The sequence below is a fragment of the Diachasmimorpha longicaudata genome, chromosome 4 (genome assembly GCF_034640455.1).
Source record: "Diachasmimorpha longicaudata isolate KC_UGA_2023 chromosome 4, iyDiaLong2, whole genome shotgun sequence".
Taxonomy (NCBI): Eukaryota; Metazoa; Arthropoda; class Insecta; order Hymenoptera; family Braconidae; genus Diachasmimorpha; species Diachasmimorpha longicaudata.
Genome location: NC_087228.1, coordinates 5,090,467 through 5,112,079, shown reverse-complemented (window position 1 = coordinate 5,112,079; position 21,613 = coordinate 5,090,467). Strand labels below are relative to the sequence as shown.

Below are 21,613 nucleotides of genomic sequence, written 5' to 3'. Positions count from 1 at the left end.
TTTGCGATGCAGAAATGTTTAAGAAAATATCGATACTTTCCGAAATTTAATTTAATTAATATTGACTATGAGAATATTGAAGAGCGGGTAATTAATCCATAAAGAAATTCTTCTTTAATTCATCCTTTTGTCAATTCTGAGGGTCTCATTGGCATCTAGGGAACAATTAATACCGAATAGACCATCACCCCGGGAAAAAAATCACACAAATCCAAAAAATCCAAAAATCAAAATCTGGCTCCCGATGAAAAATTAATTTAATGTCATCTGTAGACTCCTAAATTAATAAATTTCTTACACTTCTCGCACGACTGAGATGTCCCTTCTCCCCTACACTCCTGTGAAGACTAGGATCCCTGTAGACCTCAGTTGTCCTCGACTCCTGTCTTTCCACCTCTTCCCTGTGGCTCTTCTCCACCGGATTGATCTCCCCACTTGGGCACTCACTCGATGTCACCAGGATATTCGAGGGATTAACAAGCGACTTCCACTTTCGATCGAATGTCGACGTGAGGCTGGTCAATAAATCGCTCCCTGAAATCACAATAAACATGTTTAAACATTCCTGGATTTAATCTTCGATAACCACCATCGGTAAAATTTCACACTCAAAGCTTGTTATTGCTCTCTCAAGTCTCCACTCAGCTACAAACATTCTAAAAAATTTATTAAATCATAATCGGTTCAGCGATTGGAAAATTGAATGACATTTTTCACTGGCAAAAAGCGACAAAAATTGTGACAATGATAATATAATTTTTTAAAAATAATTTAGAATGGAAATTTCAGTTCTTTAGAAAAATAGATACTTTATGTCGAAATTTTGATCTGATTTTACTGTTTTCGAATTAAAAATCGTTAATAAACGGACTTTAAGAAGATGTGCAATCAGAGTAGTGCATTTTTCCAATGAAAAATCTCATTCAAAGTCCCAACAATGGAACAAAAAAATAGTTCAGCATTAAACGAGGCATTGAGTCTTCTCGTGTAAAACACATTCCTGCAACGTTAGAGAACGATTTCAATGGAGTAAACAATAAAAAAAATACATCGAATAAAAAATTAAAATAGACAACATCGATGTAAACAGAGGCAACGAATCCACTGACAATTGAAAAATAAAATGAAAAAAAAATGAAGCTTGGAAAGCACTTGAGCGTCAACTTGTATTGGCTCAATAGCCCAGTTAAACGGAAATCGCATTGAGTATTCAATGTATACGTGATTCCAGTGTTTGTGTTAGCTTCGCAAACGGTCTATTGTGTTGTCTATTGAATCCACTCTCGTTTTATCTTCTTAAGTGAAATAATAGTCGTGCGGCATGACAATTCAAAAGGAGGGGAAGGTGAAAAATCGAATTCTTGAGCATTACACAAATAGGATTAAAAAAGATTCAAAAAATGAGGGCATCGTTGTGCTCGGAATATCCCATCCGGATATAAATTTCGGGTAATGTCGGAGTGTTTTATTAACAAGCGAATGGGAGAAGCGAAAATGCGAGTCTTGAGGAATTGATAATTCCAGATATCACATTTATCCGGTGATTATTTTAAAAATATCTACGAAATTGATGATTTTAAAGGAAAATGTCAGATGATCTTTAGTGGGGAGAATTAAATTCTCTGCAATAAATATCTTCTGGTGATTTTCGATGGAAATCACTCCTGGGGAGAGATCAGCGAAGTAAATGAATTTTATTTTTTGTAGGAGGAGATGAGCTCGACAATTTCATTCACGTTATGTTTTCAATATCTCAAGAGATCATTGGATTAATAAAATAAAAAACGCTTTTCTGGTGGATAATTTAATCCTCTTAAAGCAAAGTTTTTATGCATCATTTGTCTAGTGACTGTTTTTACGAATGAAAATATTTATTTTTCAATTTTCTATCTCTACTGCAGTGATTTTGACAAGAAGCATCACATCATCGTATGGAATTAATTAAAAATATAACAATACGTTCAGTAAAATTGAATAAAAAAATTCTCTTCACGAAATAAAAACCTTAAGACCCTTTTTTGCCTCTTAGATATTGAGAAAAAGCGGGAAAATTCTCAAACTCATCGCCCCTTTGAATTAGTAAATGTTTGATGCGAGAAAATAAAAATAACGAAGCAAGAAAAAAGACTTTAAACTCTCAAAAAAAAATGGAAGCCATTCTCCAGAGCTCTGACGTCATCTCGTTACGATCGGACACCGAACGAACAATTTGAAAGAGTTCAGAGTTCTTTCAGATTCAATCGAGTCAAAAACGTCAACAAAACGAAAGGAAAAAATAAAGAAAACAACGAATTTAACTGTCGGTTTCCGGAGGTCCGATTTACCTCTGAGGAATTTGTTTAAAGTCTTGGAGGTGGGCGTCCCGGCCCCGACCCCGGACACCCCTTGCCCTTCGTACTGTGGTTTTGATGATGAGGATGATGCTGCTGAAGAAGAGGTAGGGTCGGTGACGGTAGAGGGTGGTTGGGGTGAATGTGGGGCCGGTGTCTTCGTGGAGGCGCAACTGGCGCCTGCAGTACCGTGTAGATGGGACGATATGTAGCACCAAAAACTCGGTGTTGCTGTGTGCCTACGCGGTTCAATTTATATCGAATCGTCAATTCTGATTAATCTCAGTTTTTCATGTTTTTTAGTCAGTTAAACAAGAGTTTGAAGATAAATTAATCCATTAAAAATTAAGCGGCAGCCCTCGATCATCTGTTTTCTCCCCAAATTAACGGCTTTTCATCAAATTAATTTATTTTAACAAATAAGGACTTCGTTAATTAAGAATCGAGGTGGTTTTTTGGAATTCAATTATCGACGTATAATGAATAATTCTCCAGTTCGACCAGGGAAGTCATTAATGGTTTTTAACAGATGAACCAAATTTGTTCCCTTTAGAAATTGAAAATTACTTTTTATTCAACTAAAATCTGACAATTCTTCAAAGTGTTGGAGGAAATTGGAATTTCCTGAGATAATTGACTAGTATTTTTTATGTTTAAGTCCATTCGGAAGGAAAAAAGAATGAAAGCTTAGATATTACCGAAAATTCGCCGAAATAAAACGAAATAAGTCACTGTAGACTACTGACCAGTTTTTTGTGAATATCTCGAGATCTAGTGGAGATGACAAAATTTTTATTATCACCTTTTCTGTGGAGGAAGTCGTAAGGTACAATAAAAGTAATAGTAAAAATTCCGCTATTTCTCTTAGATTTTGAGATATTGCTAAAAAAACTCGGCCCAAATGAAGTCAATTCGTTGCACCACTTCGCTCCTAAATTATTACATAATCGCATTAGAATCCTTCATTAACGAAATAATTCGACAATGAATAAGACAAGTTATTCATTTTACTCATCAATTTATCATCAATTCAATGATTAATTTTTTTCTCTCCTTCTCGTGTAGGTTTCCGTTAATTTGTGAAGTTTACAGAACAACAGGCATCAATGCAGGCAGTGAATGCAGGCAGCCAATGCAAGACAATATGTTAAATTCCACAAACGATGGATATTTAAATTTCCGACCCAATAGAAGTCATGAATGAAGTTATTCTCGTAAGAAACGTGACCACACGTCAATCCGTCGTATTTCGATGAAACTGGGAATTAAACGACGAACTGTGCTAATAAAAAAAACTTGGATCGTGACAACTGGAAAATTCTACTCAACTCCCTCTAAACCTATTTAATTTCCGGATTCAACTTCGATAAAACTGAGATCTTGGTCGATTGCAAAAATTCGTCTAAAATCTAATTTAATATATTTTCTCATCTTAATATTACTCTAACGTGCTGGAAGGCATGATGATTTATTCGAGGATGATTAATGGCTAGGGGAAGAGACGCTCGAACTAATTTTAGATTATACTTCATTATTCATCAGTGAAGCGTCTTTTCTCGTTTATGATCACTATGAAAAATGATATTCATGATTAAAATTTATTAATCATGCTTTGAATCTGCGATGTTCACTGAGTGATGAATTATTGAGATTAATTTATCTGATGTATTCTTATGAAAAATTATGCTTGCAGTGAAGAAATTACGGAGAAGGAGATACTCGAAAATTTCTCATTATTTTATAAATATTTCAGATATCTATAGATATTTTGTTTCAGACCAAAGCAAAATTTGCGATGTTGATAGTTTTATTGAGGATATTGCCGGAAAATCTTTGAAACGAAGAGACTGACAAAAAAATGTCATATAACATTTTTCGTGGACAATTTCCCGATCTACAAAAATGAATTTATGGAATTTTTTGTCAAACCCGAGAGTTTCTGAGATATCGACAAATAATGTGACAAAGAAATCAGTCTCCTCCTCCCACTTCAATAACTGAATCAATTATTAAAATAAATTAATGATTAATGTAATAGGGGATACCTAGCAAGCTTTCTGTTAATAGTCAGAATCTTCTGTGTCCAGTGAAGGAAACAAGATCCAGCTAGACTCACCGACCGTCAGAAGCGAATATCAAAGAGAACAAAAAAAAAAGGAGAAAACACACAGAATAAATTTGACATTTGAAGAGATTAGATTAGACCACTGGATTATGTTGAGTCAAAAATGGGGCATAGTAATTAATAAATAAATATAAAAAAAATTTAAGGGATATAGACGATAGACACTTATAGTAGATAGTAGTTCATGCTGTTGGAGCTCGAACTCTATTTCGAGAACTCTTGATCCATGAATTTTAATCGAAATAGTCGAGGTTTATCATCTCGATTCATTTGATCATTTGAAGCAACACATTAAGACTGAATATTCTAACAAAATTAAGTACTCACCGTCATCGGATATGTCGCTGGGTATACCCCGAGTGTGGTGCGATGGTGATGGTGATGTGTGAGACATGTGTACCTCGTGGAGTGAGTCTAAACTGCCATATCTCGTTGGCACCAGAGATTCCATCGATGGCTGAGCCATAAAAATAATTAAACAAAAAATATTATTTCTCTCCAGAGCTCTCAAAGCGCCAGATAACCCACATATTTCAGGAGAAATAACTTTGACGAATGTCAGGAGATAAAATTAATTGACTGTCAGATGTAAAATCTGAATAACAAACTTCTCTATCAGTTTAGGTCATTTATAATAACTTTCTCATTAAATTTATATCTGATGAGAAAATCATTCTGCACGTAAACTGAGTCTCTGAACTTGCCTCGAGTGCTTATCAGTGCAAAAACAAATCTAGAATTAATTAATAGTTTATGGGAAATAAATTTTTTAACCAAATGCCAAAATAAATAACTTTCAGGTAACAATTAACGACCGTGTGCATTAGAAACAGAGGAAAATTTGTTTCTCACCTCCTTATCAATTTTAAATTTTTTGATAACTCCATTATTAATTTTCTCCCCAATAATACTGCTCAGTTGGCTGCTAGCCTGAGCCTTTTGATTGGCGCATGGCTGTTGTTGTACAGCCATAGACATAGGTGTTAATCTAGTACTCGACTTTGATCTGGATCTATCACCGTTATCAGCACTTCTATCAGCCAGTCTGTCACTCAAATTAGCAAGACGGTCGGTAAGATATGGTGAAGATACCGTTGACTCAACCATTCCATCGAGTATATCATCATTTTCCATCTCTCGTTTAGCCAATTGCCACTCCATCTCAATTCTCCTTCTATCTCCCTCTCTCTTCTCAGCCTCCTTTCGATGTCTGTACTGATCACGTTGGAGCATTGCCTTTGTCTCCTGCTCAAATCTCCTGATTCTCTCCTGAGTCGTTGCACTCAGACCAGCGTAAGTCCTGATCACTTCGTCATTTCCACTCTGCTTTGTGTCGTTCGAGGCTGTTGATATCGTTGATACAGTGTCCAAACTACCTGATGTCAGCTCAGGATGTCTCGGTGACTCCATGCTTGATGATGGTGAAAATTGCTGCTGCGAACGTACCGATATTGTTCCATTCAGGGGACTCGAGTTTGCACTGTTCGATTGATTGTTTCGCTCCTGTCGCTCGGGTGTGTGATTCGTCTGACTCTTCGTCTCGTGCATCATCACTATCTCACTTACGCTGCATTGACGCTCATTCAGGGCCATACTCTGACGCACCAGTGGCTCCGGTTCGGGTTTCGCCTTCGTCTGGAACGATTTTATCGTTCATTTGAACGGATTAGTTGGCAAGTGATGAGGAAACAGGAGAAGTTTAAGATAATTTTTTTTATAAAAGTTTTTTGGGGAGAAATAGAGGTATTTGGTTTCTGGCAAAGAAGTTATTTTAATTTTTTGTTGGAATACAATAGTTGTTGGGGACGAATGTGATATTAATCAATTTATGAAAATTAAATTGAATGAAGTTGTCACTGACCTTCTCATCATCATGTTCTTCACTCTCTTGCTCTTCGTGTCCTTTCCTTCGTCTCTGAATTTTCCTGTTAGCTGCGGATATTATTGAAGATACAATATCCTTAGCCGAGACCATTTCACGCATGCCTGTTAAGGGTGGAATAAAAAAAATCATAAAAACTAAAAGCAAACAAAATCAAGATGAATGTGAGGTATTGAGGGTGGATGATTGACGATGCTTGACTACTTTAAATAATAAAAAAACTTGGGGGGAAAATAATCGGGAAATTATTACGTTTAATTTGTAAATTTTTGGTGGACAATGTACCTTCGACTTTTTGGATATTATTCAACAGTAAACTGTGATTGTTGGATGTTTCTACTTCACTACCATCAGCTGGGAGACTCAGGTTAACGCTTAATCTGCTCAAGTCGTCTAAGTCTTCTTCGCAGAAGAACCAATCGACCTGTGAATCAAATAAAATTCCATTTGTTGAGCTACTGAAGCTGAAATTGAAAGTTTGATTTTTATTGCCTCTGTATTTCTATAAAATTAGATTATGAGAAAATTATTCCATACTTTTAATAAATTCACTAAAATCCTGTCATTTTTTTCTATTCTCTTAGATTTTTTTCTATCAAAAGTATTTTCAAAAATAATCTCATAATTTAGACTGGACTCTTTGAAATTTCACTCAGTCTAGGCGTTTCAATTTCATTTCACTTATTTTTTGATTGTTTGTAGAATCATAAAATTAGTCAAGTCAATCAAATTTAATTAAATTTAAAAACTCACATTGTTTAATAAGCTCTCAACAATTCTACACTGATGTGACATATCAGTCACCATAGTAACCATATTATCCCTGGAACCACTGGCCCTGACAAGAGTCGGTCCAAAAACAATAGCCAAATTTTTTGCCTCCATCTTGTTAATTTCGCTGTGCTCAACAACTCGTTTCAAGTGAAACATGAGGTACTTGAGTGTTTCAAAATGATGCTCTGGCAAATCCCTGAGGAGTTTACGTATTGTTGCCATTCGCCTCTGTGGATCCTCTATTTTATCGGCGTCGATGAACATCGGATATAGGTCAGCCGTCAGAAGGGAATCCGGTAGGTGACGGAAGAATGACTTCAGAAGAGAAGAAATTACGTTTACATCACTCCATCTCGGATCCTGCATTGAAAAAAACCGAAATATGAATTTATTAATTAGAATGTCATCAATAAATATTCATGTTATGAGGCTTCAATTATTTTTTCCTCAATAAATAAATGTATTGAGCGAATAAAATCGGTTTATTCAAGTTCTGAGTTCAAATCACAGAATTTCTTTTGAACAAACTCTTCAGTTTAGACTTTTCAGCAAAGAAAAAAATAATTTAAGTTTTTAATGAAAAGTTCCTAATGAAAAATGTAATTAAAATTCGTGAAAAATAAAAATATCGTTGATTTACCTGTAAATTAATGCTGTCAAAACCCTTGTTAACACTCTCCGTGAGTTGTGAAATGGCAGCGGTATTTCCTGGCACTCTGTAGATACCAGTGACCTCCAATCCCCTCGCCTCAACAATACTCGTGCACATCTCGACAATCAGTGGAACAAACTCGGAGAACGAAGACTGGATGGAGCACAAAAAGGAGAGAAGAAATAAGAGCGTTTATTACCCATGAAAAACTCATTCCAAACATTTTTCTCATCCTCCGTAAACATTAAGAGACTTACAACTGGGCAAAGTTCCAATGGTACTTTGAAAGTGGCCCCCTCGGGTGGCAGTTGGGCTGTGGGTGATGATGGTGAGCCAGCCTGTCCGTGCATTCGTCTCAGCTGTTTGGCAACTCTACCCTTCCATGTTTTTGATTTTGGTGATGGTAAGGGTTCCACTGTTTGACTCGGTTTTCTCGTTTTACTGACTGGAGACTGACCAGTTGGTGAACGATTTCGGAAGGACGTCAGTTTCCTTATTCCTTTGTGACTTGGGAGGGGACTGAGCCTCTGTCCACTCTGTCCAGCGCTTGGAGTTGTTGGCCCTGGGGTCTGGGGTACTGCTTGTTGCTTGGATGTACTTGTATTAGCATCCTGAAATTTTTTAAAGTAAAAGATTCAAAATTCACCAAATGGAGAAACAATTTTCCTCAACTCTCGAACCAAAATAATCATTTTTTTTTCAGAAATATCAAGAGGACGTTTTTACTGGTTGAAAAAATGTAAATAAAAAATATGTGGAATTCCCTCACCCATATGTATATTATATAAATATTATATATACAAATGTACTATATACGTATGATATATATAATATTTATTCTTCATTAAATTCAGGAAATATCGAAAATTCTGTGATTAAAATCTCATAATTATTTATTGAATTTTATACTCGTCATCGTAAAGAAAATTCACGGTCAACAACCTTGGCTCATCGACCGAAAGGAAAAGAATTTCACTCCAAATATGAAAGCGGACATTGTCTTTCGAAAGTTGTAAAAATAATGACGTGTGTATTATCTTGAATCCCAATCACTCATCGCCATTAACGATTACCACATTTTTTTCACTCTCTTTCCTCAGTGTTCGACATTACAAATATGATAATATATTGTTATTTACCGAGGGTTTTTCAGCTGCGACATGTTTCTGCAGAGTCCTCAACCACAGTCCCATGGATGCGGCATCCTCAGTCTGCAGTAGGACTTCCGCTGTGGGATTAGCAACGCGCAACACATGCTTCCGTTTGGTGTAATCGTCAGCAACATCGACTAGCGAACATCTGACGTCAACATTTTGCCCAGCATCACCGTCACTCGTTGCTGATGGACTCTGAAAACCCATTAATTAATTACCATTCACACGAGATTGCATTGAAATTATTTAAATTAAATTAAAAGCCTATTCAGAGGAGAAAATGAAGCGGGAAGACGAGATTTTTTTATTTATTGTATCAATGTAATTCTGTCCGGCTCACGGACTCTCCGATCTAATTAGTTAATTAAAATTCGGTGAGAGATACTGAATTAAGAGAGCAATTATGAGAAATATTTTTGGGTATATTTGCAAATATAAATCATTGGAAGAGGAGTTGGTTAATTTCCAATATTTTTCTCGACAAGAACTTGAATTTTTCGTTTATCAACACGATTTTTTACTCATTAATTAACGGTATAATTGTTTAAAAAATTTCCAAAATAATTTTCTTGTTTTTAAGCTATAAAATTTCCCTTTCATTTTTCACGAATAAAATCCCAATATTTTTCTGCTTTCCTCCCGTCTAAAAATCTTTGTATTTTATCAACAATTTTTTATTTATACTCATAATATATTTCATTAAAAGAATAACGACAAATTGTTGCATCAGATACAAACTTCCGCCCTTCAAACAACTTCACATATAAATTATACTGTAATTTGGAAATAAATCCACAAAATAGTCCTTATCTTCCTAATTCACACGCTGAAAGTACCGCCCAGGATTAATTAATCATTACCCAGGACCCAGTGGAGCCCCAACGGCGTAATCTCCTTCCAAAAAGTCCATGAGTACTGAAATGCAGTGGAATACAGGAGTAAGAACTACTATCAGCACCCAGCATGCCCTCGGAATTCACTTCACTGTATCTCTCCATCAAAAATAAATTCTTCACAGTTATCTCACCCCCTGTCCCTTAATTTTTTCCAATTCTACTCTTTCATTAATTCATTTACTCCTCATCATCGCACGTTCGTTACTGAAACCACTAGGATATCACAGTGCTTAACATTCGACTGCACTCACTGTCTCTAACTCGCGCTTACCGAGTATAACTCAACCAATTCCCCACCCCAGTGGCACTAAAACACGTGAAATGATGGAGGAAAGAAAATAAAACATCGAAGAGAAGAAAAAAAAATTGATGGGACCTTTCACCCAGACACAAAATCCTCAAATTTATTATCGTACATTTTTAATGACCTCGCGAAACACCCCGAGCTTTATTCTATAAATCACCCCTCTCCCCTATATTTCACACCCTCGATTTCCATTTTACGATAAGTTCAGTCGTCATATCTGTTTTATGGAATAAAACAGATGATTTTTGTTACGGCGATGCGGAATTCAGGAGCGAAGTGGTAAAACGAGATAAATCACCTATGACTACTGAACAGTTTTTGATGAATATCTCGAAATCTAGGATGGATAGCAAAATTTCCATCTGAACCTTTTTTGTGGAGTGAATTGAGAACTACAATAAATATTCGGACAAAAAATCCGCTATCTATGTTAGATTCGGAGATATCGCTCAAAAACTCGGCACAAAGATAAATCAATTGATCTGTTTTTCCCACTTCGTTACTAAATTATTTCCCAACAGAAAAATACGCAATTATTAAATAAATTCCGGCAATCCTATTGTGTATGACATTGAAAATTATTTTACAAGTAACTTTCCGGGTGTAAAACTCTGCTCGATTCCACAGAAAAAAAAGATTCTTCTAACTGATAAAATTTTCTACAAAAAAAATTTTCTACCATTTTTTCCTATCGCAAAAAATCACATTGTTCAATTCCCTCGAAAATTTTTATGACTTCACTGACTCAATCCACAATCTCTTCATTGGCAAACCCTTGGAGGATAAAAATCGACTTCGCAAGTGTTCAACGAACGCCCCAGCGAGTCTCACAAAACACGAGACCAATCTCCTGGGTCTAGGTTGCGGTCTATGATAAGGAAACCGCTGTTTCCTGCAGATACACATTGGAAAAAAAAATGCCGCTGTATTTCTCGGTAGAAATATCGTTTTCGCTCATTACCCCACCACAAGATACTCTACCGATACAACACGATCGGGAAATTTCTCTGTTCATGAAAGGACAGTGTGAAGCAGCTTTTGTATGAAATGTCTATCCACCAATGACGGAGATAACGGTCTCTTCAGGAATGTTCACCAGTGAACCTGCACTATCTCCTTTTATCTTCTAAATTTGACGTTTTTCCAATGCGAATCGACAGGTGAGAAAACTTTAACCGAAAGTACTTCATTTTTTTTATCAGAAGTTATGAACTCTACTACCTCTTCTACGATATCTCGAGACCAGAAGGGAATATCAAAATTTTCATGAGAACCTTTTTTGTGGGAAATTTCCTCAGCCACAAAAAAGGTATTATCACTTTTTTCTCTAGAATCGATAATTCTCGAGATATTCGGCAGGACTCGCGCCACCTCTCGTAAATGTCATATTCGTTAGATTTTATCAGTCCCTTTAACAAATTCTATGTTGAAATTGCACTGGAAAATCAATAATTTCATCCAGCTATACTCTAATGAAATGCAAAATGTTCAGGGTCACGTTTGGTGGGACAGTATTCACATCAGGGAGGCAGTGAACGCCTTATTAAAACAACGATTTAATTAATTCCGAGGGACGTATGTACACGTATCGAGCGCGTCCTCGATTGCCATATGAATTAACAACCGATTTCCGATAGTCGTTCTTCGTATTAATACTCGTGGGGTAAATCTTATCTGGTTTATGTGTCGCCATTGCAATAGGATTTACTGTGGGGCTTAATTCTCGTGCTTAGGAGTCGTCATACTTCGGTGAATCTACAGTGACTTCACTCGTTTTCTCCCCAGTCATTCGCGAAACAGAGAAACTTTGTCGAGTTTTGAATCAACGGGACTTTTACTTTTTCATTTTTAATTGTTTTTATTTCTGGTGTATTCAGCAATAGAATAATCGTACGTCATTGGGAAGTAGAACACTCGTAGTTATTAGACAATTATCGCGAGATGTTTGGGAAAAATATGAGAATAGAAAGGCCACTGATCAATGGGAATTTTATTCTTTAATTTTTGATTGTTTCCAGGTCTATAATTGTGCTGAGTAATGGAGGAATTGAATGTTGTAGAAATGAGGGGGACACCATCAATGAATATTTATAAAAAAAAATTAACAATTGGGCCCCTTTCGTGTTGAAACAATTTTATTTTCAAAATCAATTTTCAAGTTTTCATTTTAACGAACACTTGTTTCAATTTTTATTATTTGTAGATTGGTGGGTTGATGTTCTTAATTATCAGGGTTTTAATTGTTCAAATAATGCAGTGGATCACTCAAGATTAATTTCGATAGCGTTATTACGAAAGAAAGGATCTTCAGGTTTAAGTTGTGACGGTCACGACTCGAAGGTTTTAGAAAGCGTGAAATGATAAAAATATGTGATTGTTGCAGTGGATGCTTTTGGGTGAGTCGAGGTGGGGGAGAGCAATTACGTGCAGAGGACTCACCTGGCTGTGACGGTCCTTGTAGAAGGATAGAATTGGGCCCCGCAGGACACCCCACACTTGCTTCCAAGATCTGTCGGTCGATCTCTGCAATATAAAAGAATAAATTCAAACTCGATGAAATTAGAGTTTAAAATTCATGAAGAGAGACGGTTCATGAAAAGTTTATTTCATTGTAGAATATTTCTATTGGCAGTCGGTTAGGAGAACATGAATTCTCAGGAATATTCGATGATGAGACGGGAATTGATTTTGGTTTTCGAAAAAATCAATTTCTTGTGAAAAAAAGGGAGTTTTCATTAAGAAATTAGAATTAATTTCGGAGAATGACGTTAAAATCATTATTTAATCACGAAATTTGTATAAATGAATTTATAATCATTGTCTCCAAAAATCCAGCCCAAAGTTTAAGAACATTTTTCAAAACAAATGAATTTTTCAGAATTCTTTCTACTTTTCTAAATAATTATAATTCAAGAATTTGTAACCAATGAACTACAAATAATTGAATCCATCTGATAACTAATTAAATAAAATTCTAAATAATCTCACGAAAATACTGATTTTCAAATCAATTCTCAAATCTCACTAATAAGAAATAACAAATGATTTTTCATGTATTACCTTGCCGTCCAGAACAGTGAATTTAACATGAAGGGATCCCTCACGCTCAACCGGCTCGACGTCCTTCGGTGTACAGCTCCCACCGTGTGAATTCTGAATGCTGTTGCTGAAAATTCCAAAAATATCTCATCAATAATTAATTAAACCAAAGCGAACGACATTGACATCGAGAAGATCATTATTTAAAAATTCAATCGATTAATTGGATTAATTAAACGAAACATTTTTTCTGCTCCTGCTGAGACAATTGGACAAGGTCTCGTTCCTCGGAGTTTGCTCGTCATCCTGTTAAAGTTGTTATAGATACTGATTAATTTTCGGCATCGTTAGACACTGAATCATACCCACATAACACATACACGACCTCGAGAATATGTTTTCATTTTTTTTTCGTTTCATCGGGTGCTTTTTTTTTGCTCTCATTGCCATACAGGTGTAGTTAGTTTTGCGGGGGATTTGAAAACGTGATGGAATTTGTGATTTGTAGCTGCGCATATCTACATCACAGGAATGTTCACTTAATATTTATGGTAATCACACTTATTTACAACAATTAGGTTATTACTACGTGATTGTCGAACGCCTTGGAGTCATTCAGAAAGGAGATTGGTCCGTTATAAAATGGAAATATTGTTTCTTACGGAGATATTGAACTGTAAAAATTAAAGAAGAAAATGAAAAATTGTATTTTATGTTCTAAAAACTATTTTTTCGTTTAAATTCTCCCCAAAAGTCGTTAACAATTTAGTTTTTCATAAACATTAAGCATCGACTTGAATTTCTGGCTCGGAAAATTGACTAAAAAAATTGTATCAAAATTTTTTCGTTTGATAAATAACGAATAATAAATTAATTATAACAAATTTAAACCCTCTCCCATGATTTTTTCATTTTTCAAGTTAATAAAGAAACATCTGTTCCCATCGTTTTTTAGGCATTTATTTTTACTTATCTAGTTAGTTTTATTTTTCTTTAATTGCATTTTCCCTTGATTGTATTTACTGGCAAAAAACCGTTTAAAAATCCATAATCCATTTGAAATATCAATAATAAACAAGGGTGACGTCACTTCGGACTATTTAACGGTTGCCTCAAGGCCCATAATTCTCCCAATAAATACCTGCGTCCATCGACCCAGCGAAAGTTAAAAACATGTGTCTGTAACGACACGTAACGAACACCAAAACACGGAAAACGCTGCCTCATCCGATTGGTAATCGAAATTACGTCAAAATTAATTTTCCCTTTTCCAGGGGCGTGAAAGAAAAAAGAAATTCTCCAAGACGTCGACTCGTCACTCCCGAATTATCACGAATATTATTCACAGATAAGGACGATAAATCTCTCAACAAATACGATTATAAAATTATTCCGCCTTAATTATTACGCGTGTGTACACGATTGTGTTTTTGTGTTGCTTCAGCGAATTATAACACATCGAAATGGAAGAAAAAAAATGCAGTAAAAAATTATTATCGCTAGGTACTCCAGACAGCATTTGTGTCTTGTGTTGTTTGTGGGTGGGAGGGTGCCTCACCGATGATTATGGCGGTGCAACGAAGCCGAAGTTACATCCTCGAAGATACGAAGCAGGGGCGTTATGTCACTGGGAAATAGTGGTGGTCTCCATCGTTTGTGAGCACTAGAATCATCATGTACTATTGTTTTATGTCCCAGCTATAATTTCTATTTTATTTTCCCTGATTTTATGGATTAATGGTTGACCTGAAATAATTTTTGTCTCGCGATGCTGTTGAATTTTTCATGATGATGGGGATAATCTTGGAGTTAAAGAGCTCCGGCACAGGAAGTTCGATACATATATTATCCAAATTTACGAAAATATCGAGGAAATGGAAATGTTTCAAACGAAAAAAATGTAGACGAGGCAAATATTTTCCCAACTTGTGATTTTAGTGAAAAATATTCAATAAACTTTTCCTTGGAAATTAAATTTTCGGAATAAATGATTTCTTGACATTGATTTTTTCACCGAATTCCAAAATTTTACAGATATTTCCAATTATTTCGGTCCTCGGTGCACGTAAAATCAGTTATTGCGGATTTTCCAAGTGAAATAAATGTCTGGAATAATTTTTAAACCTTAAATATTCTGTGGAATATATTTAAATACATAAAAACTCAAGTATTTTGTTAAAGAAACGATGAATTAAACAAATTCACACAATCTACCGTAAAGTATCTCTAAACTTTAGAACTAAACAAATATTTTTACGAAACCAAGTGACTTAACAAATTCCTCCACACATTATTGCAAATATCTCCCTAACTATTGACTTCAGAGGGAAATCTTATAACAACTTTCTGCAGATAGTTGAATTCTCCAAAGAAAATAAATTATGACATTCTCCTCTGAATCCAGCGGTTCCCGAGATATTCTCACTTTTACAAATCACCAGACTCCCCTCATGCACTTAAAAAAATCGATCGTTTCATCGGTAAAAAAATTTTGTATTCACCTTCTGATGGCTTGAGCGACTGGTTCAGAATCACTGAGTTCTAGGTCACTGTCCACGTGCATCCGTTCGCCCCAGGTGGCTTTCAGATAAGACACTCGTCTCGTCGCACGATCCTCATCGCCTGATGCCGCATCGAGACGAAAGACAGAAAAAAAAAAGAATTCAATTTAAAAAGTACTGCATTGAGTATCGGAAATTATGATGCCCAGGCTATTACACCTTGATTGATGCCTCTGGGCCTGTAGGAAGTAAACTACTCACTGATTTGAGTGTTTTTCTGTCGCCTCAGTACCACACCATTCGTTGCATTAGAGCCCGGAGCTGTGAACATTAAATAATAAATAACTCCATGTTGCAAATACGACGATTGATAGATTCAATGGTGAATTAAATTAATAGGTAACACCATGCCGTTCGCCAATAAGTACCAGCACCTCTATTATTACAGCATCAAGCTTCATTATAAATGCTAAGTCTATGTGGCATTCCACAGACCCAGAGGTACATAATCAAATGCATAACAGCAAAGTTACAATTTCATCGCCTCATTTGAGTGAAATTGATGTGTTGAATTTTACGCAAAACGTTTTTATCGTCCCCAGTTCTCCTGTTCATTAAGATTATTTTTTAAAAAATGTTACAACCGGCTCTTAAACCGTTAAATTTAATTTTAGAAATTGATAAACACGAAGGAATGCATTGATTTTTTGAGGATAAAAAATTATTTGATAAGTAATGAGCTGAAGATTTCACAATGGAAAAGATGGAAAGGATAGAAATTAATTAATCTAATAACCGAATCCACGTCAATAATCGCAAGAATTATTGTGATCGATCAATCAAATTGTTTACTAGCTTTCTCCAAAGGTATTTACCCTCTTGATTTCAATATCTTCATCGACTTTTTTCGATTCACCTCCCAGCCCCATTTTACGCTATAAAAATCGATTTGAACGGTTCATTAAATAGTCTAGATGTCATAATTTAATTAATGGGCTGGTCTTCAATGGCGATTCGGGTACGAGAAACTCAGGGGTTGAATTTTTCCACGTCTCATTCAGCGGTAATTAATGTTGTTAAATATGCAAAACGTTCAATGTAATGAAACGTCTCTCAATCTGTCGAATGCACTTTGAAGAGTGATTACCACTCGAGGGAAAAATGGTCGCGATGACAATCTGACAATCACAGTGATTATGACGATTAATTAATTAGTCTGTTTAGTCTGTTTAGTCTTTTTCTCCTGAATTTTTGAATTCTGACCTAGAAGCCCATTTGTTTCCACGGTGTTGGTGATATCATCCGATGACTCTAAAGGGCGCAGTGGATTTGGAATGGAAAGCTGATTGGGTCGTACTGGCTGGGGTGGACTAATGGTAACACTTGGTAGTGTCACTTGACCGTCACTCGTCACAGTATCCAGTATCGTGGTTGGAAATAGTGGAGCACTTGGCATGTCACTTATCTGCCTCTCATCCTCTCGCCCCTTGTGCTGTGGCTCTCTCTCTAATATGTTTGTGTTATTTTTTTTTTACATTTCGTATTCACGAAATAATTTTTCGGTGAGTATTCTCGTAAAGCATGCAATAAACTCGTGATTTAAAGCGTAGAGAGATGCAGGAATGCCTCGAGAATTCAGTTAAAACGTATTAAGAGAAGAGGAGAATGTGAGATACCATGAAATACCCGGGGAAAAAAAATTGTTTACGATATTTTTCATGTCTCGTTAACACGTGAATTTCAGATAAATTATTTTGTATATCTCGGAAACTGGAGGAAGGTATAAAGATTATTTCATTATTTTTTATTCGGAGTCTGGTATTAATGAGATAATTGGAGAGGTAATGACAGCCAGGAATTTATATTATTTGAAAATGTCTGAATTTTTTTTAAAGAAAAATTCCGTGACGTTTTTCTGTGAAACTCTTACTTGTAAATATTTGTGCATACTGACACCTTGAATTTTGAGAATTGAACGTTTTGAAAATTCCATTTTTTTACTGGAGAGGCTGGACGAAACTGTCAACGGAGTTCGGATAATTTTTTACAGAGACAATTGAGGAAGATAATTCCGGGGATAATGTAACCCAGGAATTCGCAATAGTAAAGAGTTTATTATCTCGAAAATATCTCAACAGACGTGAGGTTTCGAGGAATATCACAATAGACGTTTTTTATGGCCTATTAAGTTTTCTAAAGAAAAAATCATGACAATGGCCTTTAATTCTCTTCCTCACTTGTAAAATAAAACGTTAAACTCCAGCACTTGTACGTGAATTACACAGAAAAAAATAGATAAAAGTACTTCTAACGTTTCTCATTCGTCTGTCACTTTGGTCTCCAATTATTCTATGAAATTCATCTCATAATCAACCCTATAGCCTCTTTCCTGATTATTTACAATTAATAACAATATTTACAAAATCTACCAACAGGAGTTTAAACCAGGAAAATAATTATTGAATACGTCACCCGAAATTTTATTTCTCTAATATATCCATTTGCACTACCTCTCTCCTTGTATTTTCTTTTCGTTGAAACTCGTTCGGTGTCGAAGAAGTGTAAAGAAATCAAATGCAAAGAAAAAGAGTAGAAAAAAAAATAAATCGGATAAAAAAATTCTTGATAAACTAACCGAGCTGACTTCTAACAGCCTGAAGATAGCTGTCCTGTCTCTTTGCTTTGCTGTTTCGTCCCTCAGTCTCCAGTTCCTCTGGCTCATTCTGCCAGGTATGCCTGACGCCTCGTCGGGTCGTTCCACCGTTCACAGACTCCCAGGATTCAGCACTATTGCTTCTCGCCCGCAGTCTAACCGGTTCCATCTCCACAGCTTGTTCATCTGACGACAGATATATGTATTAAGGATTGTAACAAAAATTTATGAATTTAATTGAAAAACATATCCATTCCTCGATTAAATTCGTTAGCCATCAATCATATTTGAACACTTGTTATTTGTTAAATGTGCACAATCATCGCAGGTGAATAGACATTGGCAATGGAAGATGTCGATTTTTCACTCAAACATTCGAATATTTTTTTATTATTCAAATCATAAAATCTACGTCTGGCAATACTGGCAAAAGCGTTGGGTGTAGGATTTTTTCTTTTGAGAGTAAGAGGTGAAATGTTAAAGAACATTGGACATTTAATATTTTTTCTTTTTCTGTAAAGACTTTAGTTTATGGGAGTTCTTTCCTACGTCCAACGAGAAATAAAGTGGCACGTGTTATGAAAATAATAAAAAGCTGAATACTTCAGAGGCACTCTAAATCTTGCTGATGACACTGCGAGACACACGATTTTACATTTCTAGGATAAACTACCTGGAAATTGTGAATAGGAGCTTGGAGGCTCGCAATGGATGTATTTGCTGCCTACGGGAATTATTCGATTCCCCGATAATCCTCTGCCTAGTTATTTTTTTTGTACATCGCATGGAAGAAGAATTGTATTATGATTTGTGACAGTGGGAGGATGTAATCGTGATAAATGAGTAGGAATTTTCGAAACCAGTGGGGGGATGAAAATAGGGGGATTTGAAAGTCGAAGTGCATATATCAATTCCACACAAATCTGCATCTTTCGTAAATATCTTGAAATTCAAGACCACGATGGGAAGATTTTCTTTCAAATCTTCCTTGCAATAATTTTATTTATTCATTTAATTTCGAGATATTTCGAAATGTTGAAAGAATTTTTAATAGAGAAAATTGTTACGTAAGACAATGGTAACTTTTAGCAACTAAATGGGATTTCGGGGACAAAAATCCTAAAGGCTCAGTGAAATTCGAAATTTTGAAGATGTAAGCCTTTTTAAACTTTGATTAAACCAAACTTTAAGTTAAATTTTCTAACTTGAATCATTTCAATAATTAAATCCTTTGAAATTTCACCGGAATTCTTCTATTTCTCAAGGTGAAAAAAATAGGGATTTGGTCTTCGAAACGATTTCAATTGCTTCGTTTTCAAATTGCTAACAAATTAAGACTCTTCACTGAAAAATAAAAAAAATTAAAGTGCTCACCTGAATCCAGTGACTTGCTCTCCCGACTAGGATTCTCCCTCCTGATCTCAGCACTCTCAGCCTTGGACTCAAATTCCCTCTTCCTCACCGCGACATTGGGAACACTCCTCTTATTAGACAATCTCGACAATTCACTCTTATAAAGATTAGTGCGATCACTGGTGGGTTCATCATCATCAGACAGCAGTCTCCCAGACTCGAATTGTTTGGCTCTCCTGGAAACGATCTGCAGGCCCTGAGGAACCGGAAACTTCTCCTGTTTCTTATCAGGTCCAGGTGAAGAAGGCAACGATGATGTGCCATTCCTCACATCCATTCCCACCTGTTGTCCGGAGACATTCTCATGTATCCTCGACAGAGTGGTAACAAAGCTCTTGACATTTTTATCATTTCCCTTGCCAAATGAAAAATGATTCTCTTTGACAAATTGTCCATTAGCATCGCACAGAGACGAGTAGAATCTCTCCCTGATGGCTTGTGGATCCTCAGCCACGATATTGTTATCCCTTTCCCTCTCGTTCTCCTCGTCGATGTCACCCCTGACCCTCTGGACATTCTGGTTGCCAGGTTTTCCATTCTTCACAACCCCTTTATTAGCATTCTGATCGCCCTGTTCACTGGGTGGCCACACCTGTCTCTGCAACTTTTGGGGTCGTGCATAGAACTCCCTCTGTATGACCCCCTGGTTCTGATTCTGGTTCTGATTCAACCTGGATGCCTCATCAGGCAGCAGCCATCCAATGGGATGACTGGGCCTCCTCAGGAACTCCTCCTTCTGCTCGAAGCTCTTCCTCAGTCTCGTCATGATGACAGAATCGTCTGAGCACTCATTTCCAGTCAACGTCGAATTTGAATCGTACGAGGAGAGACTGCTGTCCTTGCTAGCTGGTGACGAGTCCCTCCTGGAGTCGATGGACAGTCGAGAGGATTCATTGGATACCTCGTGATCATTCGGGGGACCACTTCCTTCACTCGCTCTTCGTGTTACGACTCGCCTTCCAGGTCGATAAATTGGTACTTGTGGCTCTGCCCTGGAGACCGGATACTGATGGTCCAGGGATTTGCTGAAGGTACCTGTCAGGTCTGGACGTACCCTCTCGTAGATGGGATCCTTTATTCTGTCGTATATTTGCTCGCTACTTGGGCGAGAGTAGATTGACTCGGGGCGAGTTCGATCGTATAAATCGTAACGACCATCGGGGGATCGATAGGTGTCGTCCTGCTGAAGGGAGCGCCTTTGCGATCTGTCGTCAGGACGGAAGTCCTGATTTCGGGCTTCTGTGAGGGGACGACGCTGGACATTTGGGGCTGATGTCATTTTGACAGCTGGCTGATCTTTGAAGGTTTCCTGGGGGCGATAGGCACCTGTTCCCTGATTCTCGGAACCTGGGGGTGAACACACCCACGATTGACGGGAGCGAGGGGAGGGGCCTGGTATCATACTCATTGATCTTCGCTGCTTTTGGGAAATTCGCTCAGGGGAACGGAGACGAGCTGGACGCTGATTTGTCTCAGGATTGTGGGCGGTTTCGCCGAAGTACTGGAAATTCAAGGGGTGGGGTTATTGAGGGGGATGGTTTAGTGTTCCGGGGTTATTCACTATTGAATTACATTTCTTAGCAATTGGGAATTATCAGTTTGCTGGACATTGAAAATAAGGATTTTTTTGATTTGTTGAAAAGTCGAGCAAATGATTAATTATTTTTTTTTAAGAAATAAAGGACAATAATCAAATTAGGAACATGCGTCGTAATGAATTCTATTTTTTTTTTAAATGTTAAAATCATTTTAGTCCTTCAGGTAATTTTCGGTTCACAACAATTCTACTGAATTCATTAATAAAATAAAATTAAAATTAAAAATTTCTTGATGATAGCAACGTTTTGAATGGTACGTCTACTCCTTATTAGGACTCTATCTATGTAA

At 36.5% G+C, this 21,613-nt stretch overlaps 1 protein-coding gene and 2 long non-coding RNA genes across 9 annotated transcripts in view; 2 read left to right on the top strand and 1 right to left on the bottom strand.

Moving 5' to 3' along the window:
* The window catches only part of LOC135161407 (rho GTPase-activating protein 23), a 121,039-nt gene that overhangs the window by 2,448 nt on the left and 96,978 nt on the right, over positions 1 to 21,613 (bottom strand). For 2 of the 7 annotated variants that reach the window (XM_064118942.1, XM_064118946.1), the window contains 18 exons: positions 19,688 to 21,227; positions 18,987 to 19,073; positions 18,296 to 18,499; positions 16,924 to 17,166; positions 15,922 to 15,981; positions 15,661 to 15,781; positions 14,718 to 14,822; positions 13,181 to 13,286; positions 12,560 to 12,643; positions 8,903 to 9,112; positions 8,021 to 8,374; positions 7,752 to 7,916; positions 7,091 to 7,471; positions 6,623 to 6,761; positions 6,317 to 6,441; positions 5,308 to 6,090; positions 4,783 to 4,912; positions 299 to 534 (listed from right to left, as the gene is read on the bottom strand). In XM_064118942.1, coding sequence (XP_063975012.1) covers positions 299 to 534; positions 4,783 to 4,912; positions 5,308 to 6,090; positions 6,317 to 6,441; positions 6,623 to 6,761; positions 7,091 to 7,471; positions 7,752 to 7,916; positions 8,021 to 8,374; positions 8,903 to 9,112; positions 12,560 to 12,643; positions 13,181 to 13,286; positions 14,718 to 14,822; positions 15,661 to 15,781; positions 15,922 to 15,981; positions 16,924 to 17,166; positions 18,296 to 18,499; positions 18,987 to 19,073; positions 19,688 to 21,227 — 5,073 coding nt within the window. Of the gene's footprint in view, positions 1 to 298; positions 535 to 2,324; positions 2,570 to 4,782; positions 4,913 to 5,307; positions 6,091 to 6,316; positions 6,442 to 6,622; positions 6,762 to 7,090; positions 7,472 to 7,751; positions 7,917 to 8,020; positions 8,375 to 8,902; positions 9,113 to 12,559; positions 12,644 to 13,180; positions 13,287 to 14,717; positions 14,823 to 15,660; positions 15,782 to 15,921; positions 15,982 to 16,923; positions 17,167 to 18,295; positions 18,500 to 18,986; positions 19,074 to 19,687; positions 21,228 to 21,613 lie in introns of those variants that run through there. The other 5 variants (XM_064118948.1, XM_064118943.1, XM_064118945.1 and 2 more) reach the window with 5 other exon arrangements.
* Positions 10,857 to 14,108, top strand: LOC135161420 (uncharacterized). The gene is made up of 2 exons (XR_010298774.1): positions 10,857 to 11,280; positions 12,504 to 14,108. It is a non-coding gene; the product is annotated as an uncharacterized LOC135161420 (long non-coding RNA).
* On the top strand, positions 17,082 to 18,599 carry LOC135161422 (uncharacterized). Its single transcript, XR_010298776.1, has 2 exons — positions 17,082 to 17,222; positions 18,314 to 18,599. It is a non-coding gene; the product is annotated as an uncharacterized LOC135161422 (long non-coding RNA).